This window comes from Colossoma macropomum, unplaced genomic scaffold (assembly GCF_904425465.1).
Source record: "Colossoma macropomum unplaced genomic scaffold, Colossoma_macropomum, whole genome shotgun sequence".
Classification (NCBI taxonomy): domain Eukaryota; kingdom Metazoa; phylum Chordata; class Actinopteri; order Characiformes; family Serrasalmidae; genus Colossoma; species Colossoma macropomum.
Window position 1 is genome coordinate 130,603 of NW_023495997.1, and position 16,570 is coordinate 147,172.

The following is a 16,570-nucleotide window of genomic DNA, read 5'->3' on the forward strand; positions in this document are numbered from 1 at the left end:
TTTTCTTAAGAATGTCCAGAAGTATGCTAGACGTATTTAATATATCATTTAGGGCTTTAAAATCTCTCTAAAAGACCCAGGCAGTCAGTGCAGTGTGTAAACATGGGTGATATGAACTCTCTGTGTTGGTGTAATGATGATCTGTGCTGCTGCGTTGTGTAGAGAATAGATTGTTTTCCCTGGTAAGAAGATCATTACAGTGATCAAGTCTGCTTTAACAAATGCATGAACAATTTCTCTGCATTGCTCTGAGATAGAAAACTTTTTTTTCTTTCTTCTTTTATTTTTATATTCTGAAAACATTTTAATCTGGTCTTGGTCTTGACTCAGACTGTCCTCCAGTAGTCTTGACTACAACACTAGCATTTAGATCAGAGGCCAGGTCATTACAAGAGGGAGTCTGTTCTGTATTTGATACACTATTATAAGTTTTTAAAACTCAACTGTTTTTGAATCAACGTAAATGAAATCTTATTCAGGAGTTGGAGGATGCCTCTGCTTTCCCCAGCAGCTTTGGTGTTCTCAGGCCCACTCTGATGTGGGTGTGATGTTGAGGAGCCTTGAAGTTAGCCGAGTTAGCCGTGGGCATAGTGACAGGGCTAAGACTCCCCTCAATGGAGTCAATGTCATCATCAGACCTAGTAGACCTGAAACAGCCACATATGAGGTATCCTGGGCTGCTTCCTGACATGTCTTCCAGCTGAGACAGTTCTCAGGTCTGTCATCAAACTTTTCAGACCTTCTGACAAAGGGATCGAGGCTTTCCCCAACTGAGTTAACATCAAAATGGGACTTGGTGGACAAGAAACTGATGCATATAAGGTGTCTTGGGCTGCTACCAGATGTGTCTTCTGCTTGTGAAGCTCCAATCAAACTTACACCACCAAAGGCACAATATCCAACAAAAGGCACAGTCAATCATTCCAGGTTTTTTATAACAAAAATCAACAAAAATGACCGAATACAAACCAAACAATTTTGTGCAAGGCATTGTCAAATGTTGAAGTAAAACTGCTCCAATTTAAACATTTCAGCAAGATATTTACAGACAAGACATTCAGAGTCAATTGTTAAATTTCAGCAACACTTTAGCCTCAAAGTTCTCATCAGTGACTCTGGCTCTGTTTGGGGTGAGAATCAGGCCTGAATAATCGCTCCACTGCTGCAGAGCTGTTGTGGCTCCACAGCAGAACTAGATTTTTAGGTAAAATAACATAAAATAATCCTTCTTTACTGTAAAACCATTATTACACACAGTTCTAACACAGTTTTCACAATGAATGGTCTTAAATGCTGGAGTTAATGTAGAACTGCTAATTCACCAACCTGTAACGCTGAAGACTGCTGGACACACAGCAACACAGATAACGAAAAGGCAAAGACAGAGATTTAAGATGAACATTGATCATTTGGAGATGAATTGACTTATTTGCATTGATAAGCACTCAGCTGTTTTTTCACATTTTGCGCAGATTGCCTGAGGCCTGTAGTGAAAATGATCACTATAGCTACACAAAAATTTGTAGGCGTACCACTATGAGCTAAATTTTGTAAAACTGTAGCGGCTACAGCTATTAGCTACAAAAATTGGTAGTTAGCTACAAAAAGTAGTACGTAACTTAGCTACTCCCCCATGCCTGCTGTAAGGTGTGTGTCTGAATCGAGTGTCTAGACTCTGGAGTGCGAGTTTGAGTCGAGTCTCAAGTCTCTGTGGTGTGAGGCTGAGTCCAGTCTCAAATCTCTGGAGTGTAAGTCTGAGTCCAGTCAGAAGTCTTTAGGGTTTAAGTAAGAATAGTCTCATGTCTCTGTAGTGCAAGTTTGAGTTGAATCTCTGTAGGTGTGATTTTAAATTGAGTCTCTAAAGTGTGAATCTGGGTCAAGTTTCTGAGATGTGAGTCTGAGTTGAATATTGAGTCTCTGAGGTGTGAGTCAATGGTGTGAATCTGAGTCTCTGGGGTGTGAGTCTGAGTTGAGTCTTTGGGGTTTGAGTCCAAGTCCAGAGTCAGGTGTTTAATAGAGAATTTTGCTTTGGTCTTCTTTTGAGTTGAAGATGTTGCAGCTTACAAAAGTACAGCTTGCTAAACACCTGTCAGACCTTTCATTATGAAAAATCTTCAGTCTGAAAAAGTCCCAAAAAGTGTCCTGAAAGTGTCCAACTCACTTTCATAGAAACTTTTGAAAACGTCTCCAGTTTGCCAAACAGCATTTTTTTTATTGCTATATACATTTTATTTTTATGGCATTCCTCTTCATGTGACCAAATTATGTCTTAACCAATGGATGGTTCACAAACACTGACTGCTTTTATCCTGTGAGTTTGCTGAGCTGACTCTGATTCTAGTATTTACCTCCCATTGGCTGTGAGACAAATTTCTGCTATGGTTTTCCTAAAGGTAGACTTCCAGCTGAGGTAGTTCTCTTTCATCAATCTTTTCCAGTCCTTCTATTGCCAGTTGCCTCTTTGCAGGGAACCTTGTAGGCCCAGTGGCTGTCATATTATTGGTGGTCATGGATTGTTTCCTTGTTGTTGAAGTGGTTCATGAAAGCAATAACAAAATTACATTCTTTCAAAACTTTCTCTTTTCATTGCTGCTTCAGCACGCACAAATGCTGGGCAGTCAAACTGATAAAACTTGGCATTGGTTCGGTGTGAATTCTGCTAAAGAGTCAAGGATTACTGCAAATGAATTGTGTGTGTGTGTGTGTGTGTGTGTGCGTGTATATATATATATATATATATACACACACACACACACACACACAATGAACTTTGATATATATGAAATGAACATTGATATATATTGAATGGAAGTCACTGTTGAAGGGTTGTGGATGGCTAACAAAAACAGTATCAATAAATGGGCATTAACAAACTCCAGGTGGAGCTTAAAGGAAGGGAATTCTGATAAAGTGACCAGTATATATACACAGTGATGCCTTGGACAGAGTGACCTGAGAGTGGCTGATATTGAAGTTCCACCCATCTGTGTCTTTACATCATATATGTACATCATTTGACATGGTGCAGAAGAAGAGTCAGATGAGGCCATAACTTCTGTTTGAAAAATGCTCTTTTATTGAGAGCGAGGGAAAACAGTGCCACTTCAAAAGCAACTGAAAATTGAGGTTGGTCACTCCTAGCCCTACTCTTTCTTCTGATGGTCACCAAACACAAACACACTCTCACTAACTCTGACCTGGACACAAAATAACACGGTAAACACATACACACACTGTAACTGAAGAACAACAACATAGCAGCATTAAATAACAACGTAAACAGTCTGTTCAGCAGGTGAGGGAGGGCCAAGACTACAAATCATCTCAAATGTCCCTCTCTTTCTAAACAGAGAAAGTTTATAAAAGCATTTTATAGTTTATAAAATGCTTTTATAAACTATACAATGCATTTTATAAACTATAAAATTAATTTCATCTCAATGTTCGATCCATATACATCAATGTTCATTCAATATATATCAATGTTCATTCCATATATATCAATGTTCATTCCATATATATTAATATTCATTAAATATATATCAATATTCATGAAATATTTCCTGGCTTGCCGCAATTCCATATATTCAGAGTTTCATTCCATATATACAGATTTTTCAGTCTATATATATGTATGTGTGTGTGTGTGTGTGTGTGTGTGTGTGTGTATATATATAAATAATTTCCTAAACGGCATGCCATATGGAATGAACCACAAGAATACGGAATGAAACTCTGAATATACGGAATGAACATTGAGAATATGGAATGCAATTTGAGAATATGACAAAGTCTGACTATATGGAACGAAACTTGAGAATATAGAATGAAATGGGACATCATCGAAGCACTTGTGCCATCTTGTTTTTTGGATGTATTATCCTGTACAGATGCAGGCAGTGCGTCACTATGACGGAGTCAGCACGAAATCTAGTAGCAGTAATCCTGAATAGTGAGGAGGTAATTAACACCCTGGCGAACGGATGTACGGCCCAAATAATACTAGAAAGAAACACCTCACAGGAGCAGCCCACAAGCAGCCTAGAGCGATGTCACCTTCCCGGGTTGGAAAAGGGGTTGTAGGGATGGGGTGTAGTGTTGGAGCTCCACTTTAAACGCAGTCGCAGTCCGGGGTGGATGTCGAGGGCTATCCCCGCTACAAGTGATCGTGTCCCAGGGGGGTGCACCTAACAGCACTCAACTACATTTGTTATATATAGGCTAGCTAGTCCTACCCCACGCCATAGCCTTGTGGACTTTCAAGGGAACGGGCGAAGATTTTAGGTGGGGATTGTTGTGGGAGCTCCTGTGAGGTGGAAGGCAGGTTTCTGTCTCCGTTAACGTTTGCCTGATTAATGATAACTGCCTGGCCTGTTAAGGTCACTGCATTCTTCCACAGTGAAACAGTGAATGAAGTTCATTGGTAAAACAGTATTAAATACGGTTACCGGTATTATTTTGGTTCGTACATCCATTCACCAGGGTGTTAATTATCCTCTCACTATTCAGGATTACTGCCACTAGATCTTGTGCTGACTCAGTCATAGCGACGCACTGCCTGCGTCCATACGGAATCTCGCACAACCAAAACACAAGATGGCGCTAGTGCATTAATGACGTCAGATTTCATTCCATATTCTCAAGTTTTATTCCACATATTCAGGGTTTTCAGTCATTATGTATAAATTTATATACAAATTATATATAAATAATATCTATAAAAGGTAAGTGTTTGTTTTAAAGAGAGAGTCCTTGTGTCAGTGTTTATATATGTTCATATATATTCAGCACTGAAGAAATAAGGAATCCATCTCTTTCTCTGCAGGATTAAAAAGTGCAGTATAGAAGAGAAAGGCTGTGCTGATCTGGCTTCAGCTTTAACCTCAAACCCCTCACACCTGAGAGAGCTGGATCTGTACATGAACAAACTAGGAAAGTCAGGAGTGAAAGAGCTCTGCAACCTACTGAAGAATCCTCACTGTAAACTGGAGAAACTAAAGTGAGTAAAACTGTCCACAATAAGGGGATTAATGACTTGTCTTTTAGAGAATTGGGTCTAAATCTAAGAATCAGCTATAGGTGTTATGGGATAGACATTTCTTTAGCAGACTAGAACATATTCTACATAATGCACCACAGATTTAATAACATTAGGATATTAGGTAATACATGTATACATTATACATATTTTTATAAAATCAATTATCAAATATCCAAAGATTAATAAATAATTCAGCCAGTGAACATGTTAAAACTATCATAGGATTTACTATTTTTTAATCCCTCCCACCGTGGGCTAAGATCAACCAGAATTCCATAGTATTTAGTACATATTATTATTTAATTGTTGATATTTTTGAATACTGCTTGTATAAATATTCAGTGATTTATGGTATTTATTTACACATGGTATTTTTCCTTTGTTAGTTGTGTGTAATTTACTCTTCCTTCTCTCTCTCTCGATCTACAGACTAGTTCAGAGTTTACCAGAGAAATCCTGTGCAGATCTGGTTTCAGCTCTTTGTGAAAATCCATCATATATCAGAGAGCTGAACCTGAACAAGAATAAACTAGAGGAGTCAGGAGTGAAAGAGCTCTGCAATCTACTGAAGAATCCTCACTGTAAACTGGAGAAACTGAAGTGAGTCATTAGACCAGAACATTCATAATATGTATAATTTAGCACAGATTCAGTACTAGCAAAATATGTTTTAAGGAATGTATACTTGATATTTTCAGAATCAGAATACTTTATTGATCCCAAGGGAAATTGCAGTTGTTACAGTTGCAACCATTAATGTGAAAGAATAAACACTAATAATTTAAAACAAGAGAGAAATTTGCAATATGTGCACCTTTAAATTCTTACAAATACAGTAAAATGACAGTGGCTGTGATAATAAATAAATATGAAACATACTGTATAAAGCAGTTCAAATTATTGCACCTCTGAGTTATTGTACACATAACTAAGACAATTACTTACCAAGATTGGTGAGGATGGACAGAAGGATCTTGAGGTTGACCGTGTCAAAGGCTGTAAAAGCTCATGAAGAATCAGGACTAATGATAGTTTCTGTAAAGGGTGCCGGTTTAAACCTAGACTATTTGAAATTCTGGAGCTGATTCCAAATGAGAAAAACAGACAACTGACTATAGACTGAATGTTTGAGAATTCTTCAGAGGAAAGAAAGGAGTGATACTGGTTGGTAACTGAGTCATAAACATACCTATGATGAAGTGTTTGCCACAGATGTACACGTATTGACCAGCCGTGTGCCACAGTTTACCACTGTCATCCTCTCTGCCTGCTCTCATCTGTGAAGTGCATGAGGAGATGATGTAGAGGAGGTGATGTAAGAAGAGATGTGGACATGATGACAGGGAGAGAGAGAGAAAGAAAGTGTAGATGTGAAAAGTGGAGTGTGGTTAAAAGGTTAAGAGTCTTGTGCAGCCCCTGGCTGTCTGTTGTGGAGAATGGCAGAAGGTAAAATGCTAATGCTGAGATTAAAGTCTGTCTTCTGGACTGCAGACCAGCAATTCCAGAGCCCACTTACCTCCATTTTCTGAAATTATGATAAACATGGGGTAGATGACATTAATGGGATTGAGATTCCTGATGGTGTCTTGTTGAGTTCTGTGGAATACTAGAGAAAAGCATTGAAGAAACATGATGGAAATGATAAAATGCAATTGTAACGTGTCGCCAGAAATCAGACGCTCGCAGTTTGAAAACACAAGGAAGGTTTTACTAGTAGAATCAGGAAAGTGGCTCCATAATCAATATTAATGATTGATCAGAATACACAGTCTGAGTGCTTTCTTTAACTGAGGCAGGGTTATTGTTTATTAATGACTTGTCTTTTAGAGAATTGGGTCTAAATCTAAGAATCAGCTATAGGTGTTATGGGATAGACATTTCTTTAGCAGACTAGAACATATTCTACATAATGCACCACAGATTTAATAACATTAGGATGTTAGGTAATACATGTATACATTATACATATTTTTATAAAATCAATTATCAAATATCCAAAGATTAATAAATAATTCAGCCAGTGAACATGTTAAAACTATCATAGGATTTACTATTTTTTAATCCCTCCCACCGTGGGCTAAGATCAACCAGAATTCCATAGTATTTAGTACATATTATTATTTAATTGTTGATATTTTTGAATACTGCTTGTATAAATATTCAGTGATTTATGGTATTTATTTACACATGGTATTTTTCCTTTGTTAGTTGTGTGTAATTTACTCTTCCTTCTCTCTCTCTCGATCTACAGACTAGTTCAGAGTTTACCAGAGAAATCCTGGGCAGATCTGGTTTCAGCTCTTTGTGAAAATCCATCATATATCAGAGAGCTGAACCTGAACTGGAATAAACTAGAGGAGTCAGGAGTGAAAGAGCTCTGCAATCTACTGAAGAATCCTCACTGTAAACTGGAGAAACTGAAGTGAGTCATTAGACCAGAACATTCATAATATGTATAATTTAGCACAGATTCAGTACTAGCAAAATATGTTTTAAGGAATGTATACTTGATATTTTCAGAATCAGAATACTTTATTGATCCCAAGGGAAATTGCAGTTGTTACAGTTGCAACCATTAATGTGAAAGAATAAACACTAATAATTTAAAACAAGAGAGAAATTTGCAATATGTGCACCTTTAAATTCTTACAAATACAGTAAAATGACAGTGGCTGTGATAATAAATAAATATGAAACATACTGTATAAAGCAGTTCAAATTATTGCACCTCTGAGTTATTGTACACATAACTAAGACAATTACTTACCAAGATTGGTGAGGATGGACAGAAGGATCTTGAGGTTGACCGTGTCAAAGGCTGTAAAAGCTCATGAAGAATCAGGACTAATGATAGTTTCTGTAAAGGGTGCCGGTTTAAACCTAGACTATTTGAAATTCTGGAGCTGATTCCAAATGAGAAAAACAGACAACTGACTATAGACTGAATGTTTGAGAATTCTTCAGAGGAAAGAAAGGAGTGATACTGGTTGGTAACTGAGTCATAAACATACCTATGATGAAGTGTTTGCCACAGATGTACACGTATTGACCAGCCGTGTGCCACAGTTTACCACTGTCATCCTCTCTGCCTGCTCTCATCTGTGAAGTGCATGAGGAGATGATGTAGAGGAGGTGATGTAAGAAGAGATGTGGACATGATGACAGGGAGAGAGAGAGAAAGAAAGTGTAGATGTGAAAAGTGGAGTGTGGTTAAAAGGTTAAGAGTCTTGTGCAGCCCCTGGCTGTCTGTTGTGGAGAATGGCAGAAGGTAAAATGCTAATGCTGAGATTAAAGTCTGTCTTCTGGACTGCAGACCAGCAATTCCAGAGCCCACTTACCTCCATTTTCTGAAATTATGATAAACATGGGGTAGATGACATTAATGGGATTGAGATTCCTGATGGTGTCTTGTTGAGTTCTGTGGAATACTAGAGAAAAGCATTGAAGAAACATGATGGAAATGATAAAATGCAATTGTAACGTGTCGCCAGAAATCAGACGCTCGCAGTTTGAAAACACAAGGAAGGTTTTACTAGTAGAATCAGGAAAGTGCAACAGAGTCAGAGGACAGGCATGGGTCAGTTCCAATAAGCACAGGAAAGCAACAATGGCGACCACAACAGACAAGGACAAATCCGAACGAAGTCTACAAAACAAGCGATACGTCAAAAATATGAATCCAAGAAGTCAGGCAAAAGTAAAAAAGACAGAGTCAAAGAAAAACAAGCAGAAGGTCAATTACATGATAATGTCAAGAGGAATAAACGCTCAGTAGTTTCAGAGTGAAAAGCAATACCTAACACTGTCTAAAGCCCATAGTCATATGACACAGATACAGCTGAAACATATTAGTATTCGGGTGAACGTGAACGCTGATAGGAGCATGAGGACCAGTCAGGAGTCATGTGACTTTGCTGGGAAGTCTGGGTATTGGAGTCTGAGTCCGATTCCGGGTGCGAGAGAAGTATCTCTGCAACGTTATCCCCCAGTGGATTCTGGGAGATGTAGTTCTTGTCCATCTGAGGATTGGCTGAATGCATGACAGCAATAAAGTAAAGATGAGATACAAATGTAGAATAAATGATGTTTAGAGTTTGAAAAGTCCAGCCTCCAAATTAATGGTAAATGGAAAAGACAAGATTGCGGTGTACACCTAACTGCTACAGCTTCTTATACAGGTCTTATACAGATCACAGTGGTTTTACTTTTCATATTGACTATAGAGTCATCTAAGGGCTCCATAATCAATATTAATGATTGATCAGAATACACAGTCTGAGTGCTTTCCTTAACTGAGGCAGGGTTATTGTCGATTCCTCAGATCACTTGCAGGTCATTCATGTGGAGATGTCAGAACATAGTAATTGTAACATGACAAAATCAATGCAGTTTATGATGGAGTTTATTACGTTTTCATTAATGGTTTTAGCAAATTTTTACCATTTATTTTCTCTGCTATTCTGTGTTAAATTAAAATGTTACATTTTTAATTTCAAAGGTCGGTTATTGTTATTTTCAGATGTACTGTTTAGAATTCTGGCTTTATTTTTTGTCTAACTGTTATTAATTGTTTCTTCTTTTTATTTTAATTATTATTGAAAAGTGTCTAAACTTGGTTCTTGAACCTGTTTTACTGTCTGCAGCATTAAGAGTTGCAGTATAGATGATAAAGGCTGTGCTGCTCTGACTTCAGCTGTGAGTTCACATCGCTTACAACTGAAACATCTGGATCTACGCAGGAATAAACTAGTCAACTCAGTGATGCAGCTTTCTGAGATAATGAAGGAATCAGAGATCAGGATACGGTAAGAGAATGTACCAAGGAAACAAAATGTGGCCTGTGCAAGAGTTATGGCAAATATATTTAATATTTTTTTATTTTATATTTTGTTTTCATTTTTCTTATAATAGCAAATAGAAATTGAAGAAAAACGTCACATTTAAGTATATGCTCTGTAGATGGACATTTTAACTTATTTTCACAGATCAACAAAAAATGTGTTTACACTTCTGAATTTGATATATTCAATTAGCTGCGGTGTATTGATAGATGTTCTGTGACCGTAATTACAAAGTTCTCTACTATTTTGGTTGTGGCCAGTTCCACCCCTTAGCTAAGTCTCCCCCATCACACCATGCTACCAAGCTGGGAGGGAGCTTCCTGTAACGCTCCACCACATCTTTACAAACTGCCACTATAACACAGTGTCATTGGAGGAGAATGCTAACTGCCAATTCTGTTATATTAGCTATTTAGCCACACAATTGTGCTCTCTAAGATTACTGGCCATGGATGGCTTTGGCATCATCGGATCTCCCAATGATAGAACCAACATTAATATTGGAGCCTCCATATTAATATGGCTTTGATTTTAGAAGTGTACTGTATGTTTAAAATAAGGTACACTAATAAAGTACACTCATTTTTTAAAAAGTACACTAATTTTTTTGAAATTTCTACTGTGTTCGTACACTCATTGGCCATTTTGTCAGAAACACCTATCATACAATCAGACAGATTGTAGCCCATCTGTTACTGCATAGTTTATCAGCCCTTCTTCCTCTATTCATTAATAGAAAGAGCCTAAAGCAGGACCACCACTGAGTGGTGGTGCATGTCTGGTATGAATGTTTCAGACACAGCGATGTGACTAGTTATTAAATACATCAGTGTCACTGGTGGGCTGAAAGTGGACTGTCCACCCAAAAAATATCCAGACAATAAATAACACAAACAGCACAGAGAGAGACAAACAACACAAACAGTACAGAGAGAAAGATAAACAACACAAAAAGCACAGAGAGAGAGAGAGAGAGAGAGAGAGAGATAAACAACACAAACAGTGCAGAGAGAGAGATAAACAACACAAATAATGCAGAGAGAGAGAGATAAACAAGACAAACAGCACAGACAGAGATAAACAACACAAACGGCATAGAGAGAGAGAGAGAGATAAACAACACAAACAGCACAGAGAGAGATAAACAACACAAACAGCACAGAGAGAAAGATAAACAACAAAAACAGCAGAGAGAGAGAGAGAGAGAGATAAACAACACAATCAGCACAGAGAGAGATAAACAACACAAACAGTACAGAGAGAGAGATAAACAACAAAAACAGCAGAGAGAGAGATTAACAACACAAACAGCACTCAGAAAGATAAACAAGATAAACAGCACAGACAGAGATAAACAACACAAACGGCATAGAGAGAGAGAGAGAGATAAACAACACAAACAGCACAGAGAGAGATAAACAACACAAACAGCACAGAGAGAAAGATAAACAACAAAAACAGCAGAGAGAGAGAGAGAGAGAGATAAACAACACAATCAGCACAGAGAGAGATAAACAACACAAACAGCACAGAGAGAGAGATAAACAACAAAAACAGCACAGAGAGAGATAAACAACACAAACAGTAAAAAGAGAGAGTTAAACAACAAAAACAACACAGAGACAGGTAAACAAGACAAACAGTACAGACAGAGAGAGATTAACAACACAAACAGCCCAGAGAGAGAGAAAAAAATACAAACAGCACAGAGATAAACAACATAAACAGCACAGAGATAAACAACACAAACAGTGCAGAAAGAGATAAACAACACAAACAGTGCAGAGAGAGAGAGATAAACAACACAAACTGCACTGAGATATGTAAACAATACAAACAGCACAGAGAGAGATAAACAACACAAACAGCACCGAGAGAGAGATAAACAAGACAAACAGCACAGACAGAGATAAACAACACAATTGGCATAGAGAGAGAGAGATAAACAACACAAACAGTGCAGAGAGAGAGAGAGAAAGATAAACAACACAAACAGCACAGAGACAGGTAAAGAAGACAAACAGTACAGACAGAGAGAGATAAACACAAACAGCCCAGAGAGAGATAAACAACACAAACAGGAAAGAGAGAGAAACAAACAAAAACAGCAGAGAGAGAGAAAGAAACAAGACAAACAGCACTGAGAAATGTAAACATTACAAACAGCACAGAGATAAACAACACAAACAGTGCAGAAAGAGATAAACAACACAAAAAGCACAGGGAGAGAGAGATAAACAACACAAACAGCACAGGGAGATAAACAACACAAACAGCACAGAGAGAGATAAACAACAAAAACAACACAGAGAGAGATAAACAACACAAACAACACAGAGAGAGATAAACAATACAAAGAGCGAAGAGAAAGATAAACAACAAAACCAGCACAGAGAGAGATAACCAACACAAAAAATAAAGAGGGAGATAACACAAAGAGGAAAGAGAGAGAGATAAACAACAAAAACAGCAGAGAATTTTTGAATTTTAAAAGCCCTTTTATTGAGACAATCAAAAACCTACGAAGACACCAAGGTTATTGCTCAAAATTTTTCGTGTGTTAGAAAAAAATGAAAAAAATAAAAATTAACTGCAACATAAAATTAAAACAACACCCACAATCAAAACATCAACCGTAGATTGCCAACATCATCGACTGTGCATAGGACTTCATTAATGCCCCAAATGCTCACGAACTCTGGCAACTTCCCCACCAAATTATAGTAAGCATGCTCCATTCTCAGCTGTGCAGCCACCAACCCCAGGAACACAGCCACCACGTCCACCGCTCCCTGACCCAGCATCTGGTTCTTTCTTGTCTTCCAGATTGCTAGCTTTGCTGTACCAGATAAAAAGTTTAGTAAAACTAGGACATTTTTCCTCCTTACTGTGTATTTGGGCCCAAAAATAAAAAGCTGAAAGGAGAAAGCCTCACCCAACGACGAGAACCATTCGGTCAACAAGGAGAACAAATCACCCAACCGAGCGCACTGCACAAACAAGTGAAAGAGAGACTCAATTTGTGGGCAAAAGAGGCAACCCTCCCCAATATTTGGATCGAGATGCACCCGATGTCTGTTTGTAGCTATGGCTCCATGTACAATCCTCCACTGGAGGTCAGCTGTCCGTTTATCAATCGGACGCTTATACAGAACCCGCCAGCAGCCTTTCGGGGAGGAGTCAGTGCCAAACAACTCAGACCACCTTGTCGATAAAACTCCATCCAGAAAGCGTGCCTGGGACACCTTCACACATACCAAGTACAGTGTCTTCTTTCCAACCAAAGAGAAGGTGCCTAGTACTGGAGTGGTGAAGGAAAGGAGACACCTCTCGTCCTCAGTCCACTCCACAGCAGGGCTAACAGTCAGTTCAGGAAAATCATACTGACATCCTTCCCTCCACTGGGCGATGACAGATGGGTCATTCAGGAAGCTCAGGTAGTCAGCTGGCAGTGACCTCTGCACCTCTGCCATCACCTGATTCAGCAGACGACCGGACCTGATCCCCGTCCTCTCACTCACAGCCGCTGTTCCAGTACTCATAAGGTGGCCCAGCTTCGTGTATCCTGCAGCCACCAAACGAGAGCGCAATACTGCTGAAGATGAAAGAGCTGATGGTAAAAAGGGGTTAAAGAACAATGGCTCCTCAAACAACCACATACCAACAGGCGTATCAGTAGTCCTTGAGGCAGAAAACACCTTCCATGCTTCCAGCATCGATCTATAAAAAGGTGTAAGTCCTGCCAACACAGCCTCTGGCGTTGTCATAAGGAACAGGTGTTTATCAAACCCCATTCCCCCAGCTCGTCTCAAAAGGACAGTGGCAGTATTCTTCCAAGCAATTGCTCCATGGAACAGTAGTCGTTGGGCAGCTTGCAGACGAAAGGCCATGATCCTGGACCTGATATCCACCAGACCTTGTCCTCCCTCTTGTACTGGCAGGTATAGGACAGCTGATCGAACCCAGTGTTGTCCTGACCAGAAAAAAGTCACCAACATCCTCTGCACCTCCTGTACCAGTCCTGCAGGTGGCTGTAAAACACTGAATCTGTGCCACAGGGTGGAGGCGACCAAGTTATTTGCCACCAACACCCTCCCCCTGTAGGACAACCGGGGTAGCAACCATTTCCATTGAGACAATTTGGTGCACACTCTCTCCACTATACCCTCCCAGTTCTTCTTCTGAAAGTCATCTGTCCCCAGGAAGACACCCAAAATTTTCAACCCCTCTCTGCCCCACTTCAAAGTCCCAGGCAGACGTGGTAGCCTTTCCATCTGTTCCTGGCCTACCCAAAGAGCCTCACTCTTTTCCCAGTTAACTTTGGCAGAAGAAGCCTTTTCATACAAGTTGAGGGACTCAACTAAAACCTGAACATCTTGACTGTTTTTGATAAAAACCGTTACATCATCAGCATAGGCAGATAGTGCTGCCCCTGGACCCCTAAATCCCTGTGCAGCTTGAAAGCCAGCTAATCTCCTCCTCAGACAGATGAGCAGCGGTTCAATAGCTAGACTGTATAGCTGACCTGATAAAGGACAGCCTTGCCTAATTCCTCTTGTGACTGGGATTGGTCTGCTCAACCCACCCCCCACCTTAACCAAACATGCAGCACCAGAATACAGTAAACGCACCAAACTTAAAAAACCATCCCCAACGCCAAAAGCCTTAAGCACATTAAAAAGGTACTGGTGATCAACACGATCAAAGGCTTTCTCTTGATCAAGAGAAACCAGCCCAACACTCTTATCAGAACCCTTACAGCAATCCAATACATCTCGCACAAGGAACAGGTTGTCCATTATCGATCTATCAGGAATGCAGTAAGACTGGTCCCTATGCACTACCAAAGACAAGTAATTTTTGAGCCTATTGGCTAAACATTTGGAAAGGATTTTATAATCAGTGGTTAAAAGAGCAACTGGTCTCCAATTCTTTAAAAGAGAGAGGTCCCCCTTTTTTGGCAACAAAGACAACACAGCACGCTGACATGAACCAGGTAAAACCCCTTCCCTGATGCATTCACAGATTACTTCATAAAAATCTCCCCCAATACAGTCCCAGAAATGCTTATAAAAGTCAGAGGGCAGGCCATCAATGCCTGGAGACCGTCCTGTGTTGAGCTGTCCAACCGCAGCAGTGAGGTCTTGCAGAGTCAGATGAGAGTCTAGCTCATCTCTGGATTCAGAGTCCAGTTGTGGGAGTCCTTGAAGAAGCTGCGCAACACAGTCAGAGTCACAGAGTTCTGCAGTGTAAAGAGCAGAATAAAAATCCACTGCATGTTTACGCATGTCTGTGACATCAGTAGACACTCGTCCATCCGGAAGGCGAAGACAGACCATCTGCTTGTGCTGTGCTACTGAACGTTCCAGATTGAAGAAGAAGGCACTTGGAGCGTCCATGTCTGCGAGTGTAGTAAAACGGGATCTCACCAAGGCCCCCTTCACCCTCTCATTCAAGTAGACATTGAGCTCCTTCCTCTTCTGCTGCAACTTTCCCAACATAACAGGGTCATGAGTAGCAGTCAGTCCAAGCTCCAGAGAGCGTATCTCCCTCTCGAGAGCCTGGACAGTCAGTCTTGCTCTTGTACTTGAATTGGCTGTATACTGTTGACAAAACATTCTTATCTGTGCCTTGCCCATTTCCCACCACTGTCTCAAATTTTCAAAATCAACTTTTTTGGTCTTCCACTGTTCCCAAAAGCACATGAACCTTGCACAAAAAACTGCATCATGCAACAGCTTCACATTAAAATGCCAATATGAAGGTGCACTAGAAATGCGTGACAAGCTCACCATGATAGAAACCAAGTGGTGATCAGAAAACCCCACAGGAGAAATGACAGCCTCAGTGATTCTACTGCCAAGATGTGTAGACACATAAATTCGGTCTAGCCGAGCAGCACTAATTCTATTATCAGAGACCTTAACCCATGTATACTGTCTAGCTACAGGATTCTTAACTCTCCACATGTCCAACAACCTAAACTGTTTCAGGAGCTTAGACAAGCACACAGAAGACTGTATGTGAGGTTCTTCAGAAGTACGGTCTATGGTAAAATCCACCGTACAGTTCCAGTCCCCCCCAATGACAGTAAATCCATCATTAGCACACTGACTTAAAGTAGTGTGCAAAGTGTTAAAAAATACAACACGGTCATGCCCCACATTGGGGGCATAGACGTTCACAAAGGAGAACTGAATGCCTTTAATTTCAACCCTGACCACTACAAGACGACCTTTCACGACCTCTTCTGTGTGCAAAATCTTAACCCCTGATGAAGGACAGAAAAGAATCGCCACCCCAGCACTCAAATTGGTGCCATGACTCAACACATGCTGTCCCTCCCACCACATAGCCCACTCAACTTCATTATCCACATCACTGTGTGTCTCCTGAAGGAAAGTAACATGCAGTCTTTTCTGCTGTATAGTATCAGATACTAAAGCACGTTTCAGTCTATCTCTACCCCCATTTATGTTAAAAGAACCTACTCTTAAAACTTCCATAAATAGACCTAAGAGAAGAGCCAAGAGAAAGAACAAAACATAGGAGGTAAAGACACCACGTGACGCATGATCAATTTATCACAGATGACTGGAGGACTTTTTCTTCACCAGTTTACCATACTTACGTATGTGTGTAACATGTTTCTTTAGCCGAAAGCGCTTTTTCTCATTCAAAAGGTCAA

The 16,570-nt window shown here is 39.8% G+C and overlaps 1 protein-coding gene across 7 annotated transcripts in view; it reads left to right on the forward strand.

Annotated features, from left to right (window-relative positions):
• Positions 1-16,570, forward strand: part of LOC118803910 — a 100,096-nt gene that overhangs the window by 57,010 nt on the left and 26,516 nt on the right. For 5 of the 7 annotated variants that reach the window (XM_036564444.1, XM_036564448.1, XM_036564450.1 and 2 more), the window contains 4 exons: positions 4,826-4,999; positions 5,471-5,641; positions 7,293-7,463; positions 9,685-9,846. In XM_036564444.1, coding sequence (XP_036420337.1) covers positions 4,826-4,999; positions 5,471-5,641; positions 7,293-7,463; positions 9,685-9,846 — 678 coding nt within the window. The remainder of the gene's footprint in view (positions 1-4,825; positions 5,000-5,470; positions 5,642-7,292; positions 7,464-9,684; positions 9,847-16,570) is intronic. The other 2 variants (XM_036564446.1, XM_036564447.1) reach the window with 2 other exon arrangements.